General features: G+C 51.0%; 1 protein-coding gene across 6 annotated transcripts; it reads right to left on the minus strand.

Moving 5' to 3' along the window:
- Window positions 1–570: 570 nt before the first annotated feature.
- LOC141512449 (carnitine O-palmitoyltransferase 2, mitochondrial-like) lies at window positions 571–16,353 on the minus strand. Of its 6 annotated transcripts, none has more exons than XM_074221397.1 (5): window positions 16,148–16,353; window positions 12,341–12,421; window positions 9,510–9,616; window positions 3,822–5,126; window positions 573–3,469 (listed from the first exon to the last, which is right to left on the minus strand). In XM_074221397.1, the coding sequence occupies exons 1-5, from the start codon at window positions 16,336–16,338 to the stop codon at window positions 3,144–3,146; spliced, it is 2,010 nt and encodes a 669-aa protein (XP_074077498.1). In that variant the 5' UTR covers window positions 16,339–16,353; the 3' UTR covers window positions 573–3,143. The 6 variants fall into 6 exon arrangements, with proteins under 6 accessions (XP_074077501.1, XP_074077502.1, XP_074077503.1 ...); XM_074221399.1 differs by lacking the exon at window positions 16,148–16,353 and adding an exon at window positions 13,019–15,758 and having other exon boundaries at window positions 582–3,469; XM_074221400.1 differs by lacking the exon at window positions 9,510–9,616 and having other exon boundaries at window positions 571–3,469; window positions 16,148–16,227.
- Between the last annotated feature and the right edge of the window lie 835 nt (window positions 16,354–17,188).

Here is a 17,188-nt window from a genome sequence, read left to right on the forward strand (position 1 = left end):
CTGCACAGGGAGAGGTGCTGAGGGAGCCCCAAGTCCATGAGAGAGGTGGGGGAGCAGGACCTTGCCAGTCTGTTCACCTGGAGGGTGAAGGGGTTATTTGAGAACAGATGCCCTGAAGGACTCTATTTTGTGGCCATGGGGATGTCCAGGCAGAGACCGCTGGTGCCCCAAATGGGGAGAAAGGGGAAGTGGAGCAACAGACAGAGCAAAGGAGCAAGGCCGACAAGTTTGGAATGTGGGCAGACCAAAGAGTAGTGGTGGTCTCCCTGAAACAGGGAAGTCTGGGAAGGGAACTGCAGTGGAATGGGCTGCCAAGTGTGCATCTGCTGGGCAGAGAAGCTAATGTTGGGGAAGGGAGAAGGAGGGGAAGCTGCCCCTCACTAACCCCCAGACTGAGCTCAAGTCAGTTTCTCCAGAAGCTTTTCCTGATCCCCAGGGATGAGCGCAGTGGCCAGTGGGCTTCTCTTCCCACAAATTAACCTGGTTGGACTGACTCCCCAGGAGAATTGGTGGGGCCTCAGCCTTGAGCCCAGGGTGTGAACCTTCCACTACCCTTTTGTAACTCTTCAGGTAGCCCTCTGTGCAGAGACACTGAGCAATGTTAATTTGAGTTATAAGTTTTCCTGTTTTCTTTTAAATAACATGGTATGAAGTTTTCTGTAGTTTTTATGAGTTGTTTTCTTTTCAGAGTCACAGACTTGGGAATCATCTGACTCAGTGTTTTTATTTTTATAGATCAGAAAACTGAGGCCCAGTTGAATGAAGGGTCCAGGGGCAAAGCTGGGATTGAGCCCAAGGTCTTGGGTTCCCAGCCTCTATGCTTTATACGTTTTTTCCCAAATAAAGCAAGCAGCAGGAAAATGAGGTTCACTTAAAAAGAGTTCTCCTGGAGCCATCTTGGCTGGACACAGCTTCAGGTTGAGCCCTGGCCTGAACAACCCCTAGAATGTGCCAGGGGCCCTGCCCCAAGTGCTCTGCAACTATCTCCTTGTATCTTCATGGCAACACTGGGAAGAAGGTGCTCTTGTTGCCCCTATTTCACAATTGAGGAAACCAAAGCCCAGCCCAGGGTCCCACAGCTGGCAAATGTCTTGGAGGCATTGACCATGGCTTTTCCTGGCCCACCAGCTTCCTCAACCAGAGTCAGGAGGGGAAGGTTTGAGGCCACCCCAAACTGGCTTTCAACTCGGCTCATGCAGCCAGCCCTGCCACCTCTTCAGGTGTGAAAATCAGAGAAAACAAGGTCTGGAAAACACTGAGTGAACATCAGTGGCTGTGCCCAGGTTGGCCCAACAGAGTCTGAGGCCTCCCTTCCTTTCTATGTCACAAGTTCATGGAACATGGGAGCTGGAGCACCTTTAGACATCATGGACCCAACTTTATCCATACAGAGAAAATGGGTCAGATAGAGCAAAGGCCCTGCCCAAGACTACCCAGGGAGAGTTGGAATCATTAGGCTCCCAGTAGGTCCAAGCATCCCTGTAGGTCTGGTCCTGGGCACCCACCTGTCTCTCTTAGTTGTCAAAATATCAACTATGAAATCAGGGAAATTAGAAACTTCCTGTATTTCCTTTTCCTCAGCTTTAAGTTGAGAGGTCCACACAAATATGATTTTGTGACTCAGTGGTCTCTGAGGATCAGAGCAGGGGAAAGATCCTAGCCTTGGAGTCAGATGTCTTGAATTCTAATTCTGACCTGGTCATGTACTGTGTGACCCTGGGCAAATCACTTGGTCCCTCTAGGCCAGTTTGCTCCTTTATAAAGAGGGAGGGCAAGGTTTAGAGCCCATGACCTCTGAACTGTCTTCTCTGGCCTCACTACCCATTGTTGGGGACCTGGGTTGGAGCACATCCCAAGCAGGATAAGCAGAAAAGGCTGGGTACCCTTGATGTGAACAGAGCTCAAGAAGATCCCTGGTTGTGGTCTCGCATTCCAGCTGGCCTCTCCAGGGAAACAGGTGGGTGGGAAGCCTTCAAGAGTATTCTAGAGTTAGGTCACCCTGGTCTTCCAAGAAAAGTGAATGCCTTTAGTGAGGTGTGCCTGCCCTCTTGACCACCTCTGTTCACACTCTGGCCCCAGTCACTTGCTCTTCCAGGGGACTCTACCTTCCTGTTACCCATGGGAACTTTCTTCCTATCCCTTTGCCACAAAGTCCCAAAGAACAACTGGCCCCTGGGAGGAGCTAGAGATGCTGAACCAGAAAGGTTCAAGGATGGATCCAAGTTTGGAGTGGCTGGCCATGAACGTAAAAGGGAGGAGTATGAGCTCTTAGCCAGGACCTGCCATCTCACTGTCACGACCTGGAGGGCTGGGAAGTCCCCTATATCTCTAACATCCAACCTGGAAGAAGCAAACACTGATCAGCCTGCTAAATCATCTCTCTGAGCCCTAATCCCTCCTTAGTTACACAGTGATAATGGTTACAATCAGCTACCTTAAAGACTTTTTCAGCTTTCTAATTCTGAGAATTCAATGGAAGAGCAATTTGGGCCCTGGCTGGAGTGGCCCTGGGCCTATTCACTGCCCTCGTAGAGCTCTGGAGACTCCTGGATGGATGGATGACTGGCACTGGGAGAGGGGGGTCTAATTCCTGGGATCTCTATACAATGGAATCGGTTCCAAGCACGAAATAAGACTTCTGTTGGTAAAAAATAAGTGGGCATGACATGCCAGCCTGTTCTGGGTTAGAGAAGCAGCCTACACAGTTACTGGTTTCATGAAAGTTTAATACAGGAGAATCAAGGGCCAACCAGTAAGTCATCCTTGAGGCAGACTACACAGGATCCTTAATAGAGACTTAGATGGTTTCCTGGATTGACTCTAACCTGACCTGTGTCACACTATTCATCAGAGCCAGTGGCCTCCTCAAGGAGAGACCCTAATATGTCTCCTCTGTCAAGCTCAAAAGCCACCCCCAAAGAAGCTTCCAGAAGTCATGAATCAATATCTAACTTTCCCATTTACTTAACATAACTCATTAATTTTGTCAGATCCATAATTTCAGTTAAAGTAAGACCATTTTCATTACTTGAGCATTTCATGATTCTAAAGCTCCCAGACACACTACCAATTCCTACCTGCTCCCACAGGTATTATCAGAGAGATGGTATATGTTTAAAAAGCCCCAATTTTCCCTGCTAGCTTCAGAGAGGTTTACCTTCTAGGACATCAAAAATGTCTCCCAAGGCCTTATTCACACACTGGAGGAAATCCCTGACATTGCGAGCTGGATAGGAGGAGACATTGCAGCCAATCCAGTTGTCATGGACCCCATAGCCGACGCCAAAGCCATCAGGGACGACAGGGGCAAAGCCCCCGATGTTCACAGCAGGGCTGGTCAGGGTGCTGGTGGACAGGATGTTGTGGTTGATCTGCCCGTAGGCTGGGTCCTGATAGAACTCGGGCAGTTTGAGGCCTTCAGCTGCTGCCAGATATCTCAAGGCAAACAAGTGTCTGTCAAATCCCTGGCCTGTGGAACAGAAAGCAAACAGTGACTGATGTCCCACTACCTGATTCCCCAATAAATGCCCCTGCCTGAAACTTGGCCTCTGTCCTGGCAGGATGGCAAATGCTCAGCTCAAAAATCTGAACCTGAAAAGATGTTTAAAGCATTTAGAAACAGAATCTGCCCAGAGAAGCCTTCTGAGGCTATAAGCAGCCCACTCTCAGACTCAGCCATGCCTGGACTCTGCCCTGCCTTCAGAGATGCCCTCTAGTGATGGGGAGCTCCTGACCAATGGAGGCCATTCCTCTGACAGATGGCTCCTGCTGGTCTGTCTCCCTCCTGGTGGCAGGAAAAGTCTCCTCTTGGGGACACTTACCCATTGCAGCCTCCTTTGTCAGCTGATTGTGGTACTTGGAGCACTGAGCAATCATCTCCTTCAGCTGGTCTGTGCTGTTCTGGGAAGGCTCTCTGACAAATGCCTCAGAACATTTCTTGGTGAACACAGATGCCGGACGCACAGTCTCCGTGCGGCCGTGTTTGAAAGCTGCCGTGCTGCAGGACTCATAGGTTGCCACTGTCTGCCCATACTGCCGGAGGAAGGCCATCTGGAAGGAGAGCTGGGCCACAGCATCAGGACTGATCTTGTGTTTCTTCAAGATCTCTTTGCCTCCTCTCTCAAATTGGATGCTATCGATAGTGAGGCTCTGCATGGTGGAGTCAAACTTCTCTTTGGCTTTGGTGATGCCAGCTTTTAAGGTATCGTTCAGTCTGAAATCGAGTTTCTGCACCACCTTCGATGAGTCTACAGGTGCGGGCTGAGCCTGGGGTGTGATGGCAGGGGTCTGGGTGCTGTCTTTAAACACCTCATTGAAGAATCTAAGCACAGCAACGCCATCGCCCCAGGAGTGCTCAAAGTTGACAGCAGCATTCCCATCTTTGGCTATAATGAGGTTGAAGGATTTGTCAAACCATCGGTTCACCCCATCTCCATGCAGCATGGTATGGGATAGATGAGCCAGGTCTGTGATGGGGAAGCCATCAAGACAGAGACAGAACATGGCTGAGTCCACTTTCCTAAGCGTTTCCTTGTTCCCATTATTCAGTAGTTCCTGCCTCAGGCCTGCCCAGGTGTCTCGGTTTTCTGAGGGCAGATATGCCAGGGGGAACTCGGGAGTGGGACTATTGTCAGAGAGAATGTATTTCAGGTGAGCATGGACTTCTGCTGCTTTGAGTATGTTCCCATCATGATCTAGGACATCAAAGACATAAAAATTCCCATTCCTCAGCACTAGTAGGTGTTTCTCCTTTTCATCAGTAAAAAGCTCATCTCGACCAGGCTTGGGAAGCCGAGTTGAATTAAAAAGTCTAAAATATTGAGACATATCTAAGGGGTAAGCATTGACCATGTAAGCCCCATACCAGGATAGGGCTGAAGGCACAAGGCGGATAAGTCTCTTGAAGGTATCAGTATCGCTTTTGGCAGGATTGAGATGAAAAACCTCTGGCTCCAGGAGACCAGCCCGAAGAGTCTTCATAAACCGCATGGCTGACATTGTTAAGTTAGTTGCTCGTATGAGCTGGTTATTGTAATCAGGCTTTGGGTCAGGATTGAAAGACATGAATGGATTAAAATTCAGAACAATGGAGTCTCGGGCAGAGAGGTACATGTCAAACCAGGGACCTAGAAAGATATTTGAAGTAATAAGTCACAAGCACAATGATTCATTCTAGAAAGTTCACACACACACACATTGATGAAGGATCACTATATACAGACCATGGAGCTCAGAACTGGGAGAAAGGATCCCTACTGTCATGGAGAATGGAGACAAACAGAATTATTGTAGAGAGGTACAAAGACCTGCTGACAAGGCAGACTCCATCACTGAGAAAGCTTCCATAAGAGCTGGCATGCAAGCTGCTTGCTCTGCAGGTTCAGAACTGTCCAATGGCTAGTAAACAAGTCTGACAACATGCACTTTGGAGGAAAAACAATCCGTTTCCTTCCTACCTATGACAAACCCTAATGTGCAAAGGTGACTGAAGAAGTCCCTAAGGGTCCTGGATGAGAACGAGCCCAAATGCTATGATGCTAAGGTCAATAAAAACAAGCGTCCTATGCAAAAAGTCCTTAGAAAATGTGCCACAAAATGGTTTGTTTTAGAAGGTCCAAGGTCCAGATGGGAGCTTTTCAACAGCTTGTCAGGGTTTATAAATTATGGACCATCTGGGATAATGATGTCCACAGATGAAATGCTGGTGTCAGAATAACTGTCTGTTAGAGATAAGTGAGGAATGGAAGGAAAGCATGTCTGCAATGCTAGACATTGTGTCTGACCAAAGTATGCTCCTCTAGGGGCTCCCTTCTTGGGGGGCAAGGAGGGTGTTCTGAAGCATCTGAAAATTGGCAGTAGAGTCATGCCTGAGGGTTCAAGGACAAGGCTCAGTGATGGACTGTGGGCCTGCTTTCTGCCCACCAGCCAAGCCACATAGGTGGAAGCTGTACCAAGGCAGTCACAGGGAAAATGAGATAGTTCAACCAGAGCAGCTTGGTGGCACAGTAGATGTTGGCTCTGGAGTCAAAAAGGCTCATTCTTATTTCCGAGTTCAAATCTGGTCCCTGACACTTCCAAGCTTAGTGATCCTAGGCAGGTCACTCTACCCTATTTGCTCAGTTTCCTTATCTATAAAAGGAGCTGGAGAAGAAAATGCCAAACGCCACCAGTGTCTTTGCCAAGAAAACCCCAAATGGGGTCACAAGAGTCAAATACAACCGAAAACAACTGAACTCACAATTAAACCTGTAGAGAGGGAAGAGGGACTGTGATCTCCATCAGTTAAGGAAGGTTAATCCTGACAAAAGCCCAAATCTGAAAGACTGAAGAATTATCTATTGCCTAAAACAATACATCAGTGATGCCCATTTGTGTAGATTGTCAACTGGATTCAGAAACTAATGCCGGCCAACTTGTTCTCTTCAGATCTCTCACTGATTATTTCCACAGAAATCAAACTTGTCCTCCTGAGAGAAGGCACTTTTGTGATATCCTAGGAGGCTGGGACCAAAGAGGGTCTGTGTGCCAATCCTCTGATATTTTCTGAGTGACCTGAGCAAAATTTCCTCCCTTCTCTGGTCTCATTTTCTTATCTGTAGAATGAGGGAAGAACTAAGTTTCTGTCCAACTGTAAAATAAAAATAAAAAACATAAATTTCAGAAGAGATACTAGCTCCTGCTCCTGACTGGCAGCAGGGCTCACCCCCCATCAGAGGTGGTAACCCAAGCCCATTCCTGAACTTGGCAGTCAAGAGGTGCCCAGGCTGGCAAAACCTGCCCAATGCCCTGCTGGAAACCTGAGCAAACAGGACTTTGGGCATCATGTTATATGGAGTGCAGTTTCACTTTAGATCTTCATGAGCCACAACGGGTAAGCCCTGGTTTCCAGGTGGCTTGGCTGCTACAAAGCCCCAGGCCTGCATGTGGTCACTTCTGGGGGATTTTCCTCGGGATGAAAAGAAGACTAGGAAGCCATCCAGTCAGAATCCTGGGATCTGAGTTATTCTGACACTGACTCTCTGCGTAACCCTAGGCAGTTAACTGTCATCACTCGACCTCAGTTTTTCCATCTGTAAAATGAGAAAATTAACTTCGTATTTCACACGTTTGTGATAGGCAAAGTGCAGCACTAGTGAAATGGGAACTAGATGCATGGTTAGTGACTGGAATCTATCCAAGACAACATTTCTTGGTCATTTTGTTCTCTTCAGTCCCTTGCCCTCCCACATCTACCAAGCCCCCCCCCCCACCTTTAAACACAGGACTCCTGTCCCATCCTCATCCTCAGATACCCACTTAAGGAAGGAGCAGAATGTTTAAGCTAAGTGACCCCTTAAAGGAATCCCAGGAACCCAATGGGGTCCTCAGTGTGGTCAATGTGCAGGCTGGTGACAACCCCCTCAAACCTTCAGGGCCTTACTGTCCATAAGTCAGACGCCAGGGACTGAAAAAGGAAGCTGCAGATAGGTCACATGAAGGGCAATGTAGACAGGTTTCTAACACTTGGCCAGTGCTGAGGCATCAAAAGAGAAGCATGAAGAGCAGAGAACTTGAAAGAAATGGACTTGAGCCTGGCTCTGCCACTCACTGGCTACCTCTCCTGAGGCCTCAATTTCCTCATCTGTAAAGTGGGGGCACAAAACACACTCCCCCCTCCTAGATTTAATGGGAGAGAAACTAGACCACTCTAAAAATAGGGTGGTTATTCTTATTGGTGTTTTGTTTCTACTGTAGTCCTAACTTGACCCTGTCAGTCCTTCCAAACAGGAGCCAGACCTCCTGCCAGAGGACCCACCTTATTACTGGAGATAACTTAGCCAGAGAGCAATGAAGACCACCTGTCAATCTGTCCATACTGACAGTGGGTGCAGAAGAGGGTGGCCTTTGCCACTGCTCCCTAACAGTGGTGGTGCCTCAGTCCATGCTCATCCATCAGGGGGGTCAGATCTCACTAGCCTCGGGCCAGGGGCACCGCTCTGCTGAGATGCAGACTCAGGGGATAATTTGGGGGGCCTACCTCCATAAGGGAGGGTCAATGTGGCCACTGTGGGTGGGATACCCTGGAAACACTGGTGGATGAAGGGAGTTTGGGTGGTTTCCTTCTCCCAAGAGGCAGGGTGATGGAGAGAGAACATTGGCCTGACTCCCAGCTCTGTGACATTGGCCAAGTTGACTGGCTCTGAGTGTGTTCCCCGCCCTCCCTGTCCCTCAGTGCTGCTGGCCAGGAAGGGGCTCAGCCTCCCAGAGGGTCCCCTGAGCTGCTCTGAGGGCTGCGCTGAAGTCATGGACATGCATCCATGCTAGGGGTCCTGGCAGGTGTGGTCTTCCTGCCCTCCAGGCTCTCACTTGTGCTTTCCCCCTCTCTCTGTACTCATCCTTTTCCTCCTGCCTCCTCTCTCTGCTCTGGCTCATCTCCTGTCCATTTCTTTTCCATTCTTATTGCATCCCGAGAACAGAATTAGCACAGGTAACACCCCACTTGACCCTGCCCACTTCTCTGGGGGCTCTGGAACTCAGCCAGGGCCAAGCAAGCATTGGCTACAGCAAAACCACAAGGACTCCCCTTCTGAGAAGAAGAGGAGTGAACTGCCCCCTGTGCACCACAAGCAGCAGGAAGCCTTAGATTCCTCAGCCAGACACAGAGGCCCAGCCCTGGTCTCCCACCTCCTAGCTGGGCAATCTGAACAAGTCTTCCTAGCTGGGCCATAGGGACTGTCACCCCTCATGGGCTCACAATGGCAAGCAGAATGGATTGAACTGGAACATTCAGATTCAGATCCTGGCTCTCACACCTGCTAGATGCCTGCAGTATCTCTCTTTGGGCCTCAGTTCCTTGTCTGTAAAATGAGGCTAGTGACCACAACCAGTCCAGGGCCATGGATGCCTGGCCTGGATCCAGGGCCCACACCAATCTTTCCAAGAAACTTGTCATGATGAAAGGGGTGCTGAATGAGGAGTGGGGGGACCTGGGCTCCAGAGTGTAGTTCAGTCCCTCCTTTTCTTTGCACCTCAGCTGCCCTTGGATAAGACAAAGGGCCTGCACAGCAATGGATATCCCTTCCAGGCTGGACATTCTGTTTTTCCTCCCTCAGACTGAGAGGAGTGGAGGTGTAGGGGAGAGAAAAAGTGACGGGGTGGGGGCCACAATTGCAAACTAAGGGATAATATTTATGTGCACCCACAGAGAAAGAAACTGCTGGGTCTAAATCCATTTTTTTCTAATTGCCTAGAGACAGGTCCCCCATTTGTAAGCAGGGATGCTAACATTAAATACTTCCATGGAGCGTGTCCCTCGGCTTTCTGACCTTCAACCAGCAGACGCCTCGGCTCATCATTACTGCTCGGCTGACCACTGATCTCAGAGCTGTTCTCCCTCTCAATACTTTCGGGACCAGAATTCCACTGAAGGTCGCCTGCCTTCAGGTCACAAGGTCCGCAAGGCGAAATGAACCTGGTCTTCACTGCTGTATGGGAGGAGGTGTGCTCAGTCGTGCTTCACTTGGGCCTACCTGAAATGTAGCTCGTGTGTTTATTCTGCTTGTCCTGAGCCACCAGCTGTGCGTGGAGCTCTTTGCCAAGTCCGCTTTGAAAGGTCCTGCAGAGCTGCTCTGTCGTCCTGAGACATTCAAGAAGGAAGCGTCAGACCACCTGGCCAGGGGGGCAGAGGAGAGGCTGCAGCCATGGGCAGAGTAGGCTAAAAGAGGGCTCCCATTCTGGAGATTTAACTGTTAACAAAGAGAGTACCCAAGACCACTATTGCCCCCGTTTCTGAGATGATCCACACAAGGGCAAACCTTTGACAGGCTCTCACTTGGAGGATTCACCAATTAGTGGCCGCATTGGGATTCTGAGCCAGGCCCCTCCAAGTCAGAGCTCCTTCCACCAACCCCCACTGCCTCTAATCTGGACTCTCTATATATACTGAGCTGGGCCCTGAGAAGGAAGACAGCAGACAAATGAGACTCATCATTTCTGACTGGCTAAAGAGCTGGACTTTAACCCTAGATCATCATTCCAAAATCTCCCGGTCCCTGGGGCCCTTTCCTCCCTCAGATTGAGAGGAGTGGAGGTGTAGGAGAGAGAAAAAAGGGAAGCAGATATCCCTCCTCCTGGGGGGGGGGAGGGCAGGGGAGGCACCCAGGCAGATGTCCCCACCCCACTTTCCAGCTTCTTTTTATGTGCTCCCATTAGGCTGGACACTCCTTGAGGGCAGGGACAGTCTTTTCCTTTCTTTGCATGATGCTCAGCACTTGGTGATGTTTGCTCCTGAAGAAGACCATGACATCAGGGAGGTGATGCCATGACAAGCACATGAATTGGATTATAGTGAGGGGGACTGTGCTAAATCATCAGCCTCACTTTCTCCTCCAGAGCCATCTGGGTCCAATAGCCAGATGTGAACTGGAGAGGGTCCTGGATATGAGGCAGTCAGGGTTAAGTGACTTCCCCAAGGTCACACCATAAATGTCAAATGTCTGAGGAAGGATTTGAACTCCCATCCTCCTGACTCTAAGCTCAGTGCTCTATCCACTGTGCCACCTAGCTTCTCTAGCATGGTGCTGGGTGTCCAGAAGGCCTTAATAAGTGTTTACTGACTAATGGAGCTGTTGCTGGTGATCTTTGGAAGAACCAGAGAAAAGGAGAAATACCCCAGACCTAGAGAGGAACAGATGCCAGGAGGGCAAGTGTCTGTGTCTGTAGACAATAGACCACACAAATCTTGGCCACATCCAAGAAGACTTGATAAAGGAGATGTTTATGGGCCCTTAGGGAACTAGTGGCCACTAAAGGGTGGTGTCACCAAGCCCGGGCCATACCCACCCACCTCATGTCTCCTTTTTGCCTGCCAGAGCTGCACCTAACCCCCATCCAGGAGAAAGTAGAGACCTGGGTCAGTGACAGGACAGTTTGGCAGATTTGGGAGAGAAGTTATTTGAAGACCTGCTCCTTGAAGAGATGATGTTAACGTAGAAGAAAGGCTCCCAGGGTGAGGGGAGGAAGGGATTGCCAAGCACCTGATCCTGGGTGCATCCTCTTCAACATTCTGATCAGTGTCTTGGTACAAATCACATGCTTGCCAAATTGGCAGGACATGGACCCAATGAAACTGAAGCCAGAAGGCTATAATGTGGGCCAAACCAAGATGCCATTTAATAGAGATCAAACTAAAGATTTATACCTGGATTCAAAAAGTAAACTTCACAAAGGCAAGGAAAGAGGAGACATGGCTTTTTCTTCTGAAAAAAGATCTAAAAGGCCTCATGATCAACAAAGTCAATATGGGTCCAGAGCCAAACATAGCTGCTGAAAAATCTGCTCCTGTCCTTGGCTGCATTCAAAGAGAGAAGATATCCAGGACAAGAAGCTGAGAGTGCCTGAACTTTGCCCTGGTGGACCCACAGTCAAAGACTGGGCTGGATACTGCAGCACTGTTAAAAAGAGAGATTAGAGCTGAGGCATCAAGGGCATGGCACCCTTGAATCTGAGGAGGGCTCCATCCTTCGCACAGGTGGGTCCTTTGTGACATCCCCCATACCAGGCTTCCTCTTACCTTGTGCCCATAGAAGGCACAAGAGGCCAGGGCTCGCTTGATGCCAAAAATCTTTTGTCCACTGTCATCTGAAGTGCTTTTCAAGTTAGTGATTTGAATAAAAAATACCAAGTGTTTTTCTAAATTGGCAAAGTACAGAACCAGAACCTAGATACTTCACTCCCTCCCCCAGAACAGAACCAGCTCTAAAGTCTGGCTCTGCCACTGGCCTCTCTTAACAATTTCAACATGTATTAAGTACCTACTGTAAGCAAAACACTCTCCGAGGTGATGGAGATGCCCTAGGATCTAATGTTCTACTGGGATCTGACATTACCAGGAAGTATGATACAAAGGAAGGAACACTGGAACCTTCCTCTGGGATACTGGAAGACAGAACCCTTCTGATGGGTAAGAGGGGAAAGGTTACCCAGTGATGATGCCTGAGAGGTGAGCGTGAGGAAAGGAGAGAGAGGCCTCCTCTGGTGGACAGAGATGGGAGACTCCCAAGAGCCCTCCCTCTGGAGACTGAAACATGGGGAAGCAGCCCTCCAAGGTGGTGAGTATCCAGGGTTTACATTGGCCTCGTCTCTGCTCAAATCCATCTCTTCCTACTCAGGCTACCACAGATAGAGGAGGGCATACAATGTCCATCTCTAGATGGCGCTTTCGGCTGGCCAGCTGAGTTGTGTCAGGGAGCACAGTCTGAAAAGGCAGCTTTCTTCCTCAAGGGAAAAACAATTCATCTTGGGCTCTGTAACCATGAACCACCTTCAGAGTGAACCGGTTCTTCTGGTCATCAGTCTTTACCTGTACTGGCTGTCATCCAAGAGAGGTCTCTGGGCACTGAGGTATCGCTTCATGGTATCTTCAAGTTTGGGAATAGGCAGCCTAAAGGAAAGAACTCCAAGTCAGCCAGGGGATTTAGATGGAGAAGAATAATTGCGCCCATCACCCTTGGTAACGAAACATATTGGCAGATTGATTTCTTTGCAAAAACTGAAGAGGAAGAAGTTCCATGAAGACTGTGTCTTGATGGATCTTTGTGAGCCAGCCCCACCACCTCTCAAATTCAACATGACCAAATTAAGTTTCCCCCTTCAAGAAGGCTCTGCCCATCACCCTCCCAGGCACCCAGGGGAGCAATAGTCATTTCTAATTCTTCCCCCCTCACTTACCTAACCCAATCACTTGTTCATTCCTGTTGATTCTAATGCCACAGTAGCCCCCTTTTCTCCATGTACAGTCACCCCTCCCCTCCATTAACCCAGTCATTGGAATCAGCCTCCTTGCTTCTAGTCTCTTTCCTCATCCTTCGCACAGTAAGTAAAACAACACTGAGGCATGACTCTATTTCAGTGGCTTCCTAAGGCCTCTGAGATAACACACACTCCGAGTGTGGGTGATGACTCTGGCTTTCCCCTTGGCTACCACCTCCTACCTCAAGCCCTGGCAGGGCTCTGTCCAAGCACTGGAATACACTCTCACCTGCTCTTTGCCACACAGGGCAATTCTCTTCCTTCGAGGCTCAGGCCTCCCCTCTTTTGTATAGCCTTTCTGGATGGCTGTTGGTGTTCCTTCTTTCCTCATTCTCTGGGCCCTTTGCTCTGTCCTCTGCTTCCTTCACTCCCTAGGTTGGACACCTATCATGGACAAAGCACATCCACTCCACAGAAGGGAATCTCCTTGAGGGCAGAGATTATTTTCTCTGGCTCGGTATTCTCAATTACCCAAAGCAGCATACAGAACACATCAGGGCACTCACTCAACAAACGCTTGTGACTGGACTGGGCTTGAGATCTGGAAGCCTGAGTTCAACTCCTGGTTCCAGTCTTCAAGCAAGTCTCTTTTATTTCCCTGTCAACGCTTTCCCTCTGTAAAATGGGAGCAATGTCTACACTATAGGCCCAACACCAGGTACCAGGGGCTCTTTGTCAAAGGGGTCTTGAGAGGGTGGTTTGCTGTGAATCCTGCCCGGTAACAGATGAGTCTCATCTCCAGGTCTAGGTTATCACTTTCAGCCACAGCAGAGGAGAAACAGTTTCCTCCCCCCAAACTCGCTCTCCCTTTGTGGAGTTACTTGTGTCCATAATGTTTGCATCCCTGCAAACCAGGGGAAGGGAACCTGGGGGGGGGGGGTGCGGGTGACCCCAGGTGGTGTCTCTACATCCTGTTATACAGGTGTTTAATGTTGGCCGAATTCTACTACTCAAGTCCTGCACTGGGCTGTCACTGGCTGCACAGGGCTGTCCCCCTCAGTTGTCCAGGCTGTGCTCCTCACCCAAGGTTAGGCTGCTCCAGTCACCTGACCCTCATGTTCCCTGTCACTGTGGCAGGTCCTAATCTAGAAGCTGCTTGACCCTTGCACCAAGCTAGAGGAAGGCTGTGTCCACCCAATCCCCAGAAGCTGTAATTATCCATAAAGATGGCCCCTCAGACCCCCACCCCACTCTATGAAGAGGTGACTGGACTTGGGCAGCAAAGGGCCTGTCTAGTGCCTTGGCTCTGCCCCTTAGATCACTCAGGTGTAAAACAAGGGACTGGAGCTGGGCCTCCAAGCTCCCTTCCAGTTCTGGAAATATGACCTCATCCAGAGGCCTCTTCCTCTTTCACTCCCTCCTTTCCCAGGACATATTTCCCCTATGGACTCCAGGAAAACAACGGCCCTCAGAGGCACAGCTACTTGGCTTATGGTCTTAGTCTTTCTAGGTGCTTCCTCCCTTCACACTGACAGCATTCACACTGGAAATAAGGGAAGAAGAGTTCACCTCCCTAACCTCTGAGGTGCCTTCCAGCACCTGTGATTCTGGAACATGGGGGTTCCCAAGAAAGGACAGTGGTGTTAGCTTTTTTGACTGACAACTTCTATTGGGCTTACAATCCACTAACACTCCAAGGTCTTTTCTTCAACAAACAGCTGCCCCTTCCTGCCCAGCCCCTCGCATTCCAGTCAATCGATCACATTCACATGAGATTCAGATGAAGTGCCTTCCCTGCCCAGGATTCCAGGGGTGGTGCCAGCACTTGAATCTGGCTCTCCTGACTCAGACACATGAAGTCTCAGACCAAAGGCTATAATGATCAAAGGTCACAGAGCTGGCAACAGCATAAGCTGGCACCTCATTTTATAGTCTGGGCCCTACCTTTTGAGGCCCACCTCAAAAAGGTGAGAAGTGGTAGCATAAGATGCCGACTCTGGAATGGACTATTTGGTTAACCTCAAATGGGCCAAGTGGTCTCTTCCCACTTGCTTCTGCTCCAGCCCCTGCCCCTGCCTCCGCCTTGGGGAGAGAGAAGGCTGCTAATAAGCAGCACAGTTTGTAAGCCTATCAACCAATATTAACTTAGCTGTTGGCACCTTATATGTAGGAGCCTTGGCCAATGAACCCTGCCCTCAACATGTTGGTCAAACTCAGGGAAGGACATAGAAGCAAGCTGAACACATAGTACCCGAGCAGCAGTACCAAGCAACAGCCAAATGCTTGAAATCACAGAGCCACTGTAGTGATGCAGAATAACTGATTTTTTTAAAAAAGAGTGGACGCTGGAAAAGTAGTAGAAAAATGCAGGGCAGTTAGGGATGGAGTGCTGGGGGGCTCTTCAGAAAGGTAAGCAAGCTCAGAGACCAGAAAGGTGGGAGAGCGTTAGAGATCAGTGCCGATTTAGAAGTTAGCAGAGGCGAAAGCCCACAGTGCATGGCATTAGCAACTGAACAAAAAGGCGAACTGAGGCAATGCTCCAAGCAAGGTGTTTATTCACAAAGGCATGCGGCGTTAGAATAAAAGCTGGGTGGCGCAATAAAGCTTCTGAGACAGAGTTCTGAGCAGGATCAATCTATTAGATGGGCGAGTAGTGCCCGATAGATTGGGTCATGGGTCCCTCTGAATGACCAAACACTGGGAGGGTCGGCTGGCCTTTTAAAAATAGATGTGTCTTCTCCTGCTGGGCCTGGCAGAGCACCACCTGGGCCTCCTCTGGCAAATTCCAAGGGGGCGCTTCAGTGAGGGCCCGCTTCAGTGAGGGCCCGCTTAAGAGTTTTCAGCTCCTTTTACTTACTGAGATGAAAGCTCTAGGTTTTGTTCCAGGCCGGGCCTCAGAGGCTCTTTGCAGCCAATGCCAAAGCAATGAGCCATTAACTGGCGGCAGCCTCGGCCTCTAGGCCACCGATGGGGCCTGGCCAAGGCCTCCTTCCCCATCCTGACCCCCTAAGGCCCGGAGCGTCCCACGGCCCGGGATCTGCTGAGGAAAGGCTTAGGTCCTAAGGACGGTCCCCTTCCCGGGGCGGCTCTGCGGCGGGGGAGGTCCGGGTTCCGCAAAAATGGCAAAGAAAGGGAAACTGAGGCTTCAGAGAAGCCCGTGGCCGGGCGGGGCGGCCCGGGGGGCGGGGGACCTGTCCCTTTTGGCCCTATTCCCCCACACCCCTTCCTCCTTCCGCGGGGAGGAAGCTCAGGCCGGGGCGGGGCGGGGGGAGGCCCGGGTGGGAGTGACCTTTCACCCACTTAGGCCCCGTCCGCCCGCGGGGGCTCCGGTGACGCGGGGGGGGGGGGCTCCAAGCGGGGCCGCAGCCCCCCCCCCGGCCGCACACAGAAGGCGCCTAAGCAGTGCGGCCCGCGGTACCTGGGCAGGCTGGGCTGGAAGTGCAGGGTGGGCACGACGCTCCGCTGCAGGTACTGCCGCCCGGGCTCGGCCCCGGCCCCGGCCCCGGCCCCGGCCCCGGCCCCGAGCCGCCTCCGGCCGCAGCCTCCGGCCGGCAGCCACAGCGGCGCCGGCCGCGGCCCCAGCCTCAGGCGCGCCACCAGCGGCCCCATGGCGGCTCCTCCCGGCGCGTCCCGTCCGCCCGCAGCCCGCCTGCTCCGGCCCGCGGCCAGGACTCGGGGGCCCGGCTTCTCGCGGACTCTGCGGGCCGGAAGTCCCGAGCCCAGGGCCCAGGGCCCAGGGCCCGCCCCTGGCGAGGGAGGAGCAAAGGGGCGGGCTCGGGCGACCGGGCGGGAGGAGGGAGGGAAAGAAGCACTTAGGAAGCGCCTACTGTATGCCAGGCCCGGGCTGAGGCCACGCAGCTCGTCATCGTGAAGTGTCTGAGGTCGGATTCGAACTCAGGTCCTCCTGACCCCAGGGCCGGGGCTCGGTCCCCTGCGCCACCTAGCCGCCCCCAGTCTTCTCATTCGTTACCCACTTCCCAGGGCTTTGGGATTCGGCGGCGCTGGCCTCCTGGCCGCGTTTTGGGACATTTCTCAAACAGTGCAAAAGGGACGATGGTAAGGGAGGCCCCGTATGGCGACTTCACTCTTCTCTTGAATCTAGAAAAGGGTTTGTTTTCCCCCAGCATCCGCAGGGCCTGAAACAGAACAGGCGCCTCGCTATGCTTGCCGAATGAACGATGAAGGAGAGAGCTCTTGCTCAGGCAATATTTGTGCTTGGTTTATGTTTTTCATCGATTTGTAGTTCTCTCAGAAGTCTCATGCTTCAGGTTGTGGTGCGTGGTCGTGAGAGAATACTGTTCTCCCATAGATATTGGGGAGGGGGCGTGGATTCCGGAAAGACCTTGGAAGACTCGTGAACTGATACAAAGTGAAAGACGCAGAAACACCAGGACAACATTGTAACAGTGTTGCGATTGACTGTAACAGTGTTTCTACTTATAGTAACACTGTTGCTGTA

This window comes from Macrotis lagotis, chromosome 2 (genome assembly GCF_037893015.1).
Source record: "Macrotis lagotis isolate mMagLag1 chromosome 2, bilby.v1.9.chrom.fasta, whole genome shotgun sequence".
Taxonomy (NCBI): Eukaryota; Metazoa; Chordata; class Mammalia; order Peramelemorphia; family Peramelidae; genus Macrotis; species Macrotis lagotis.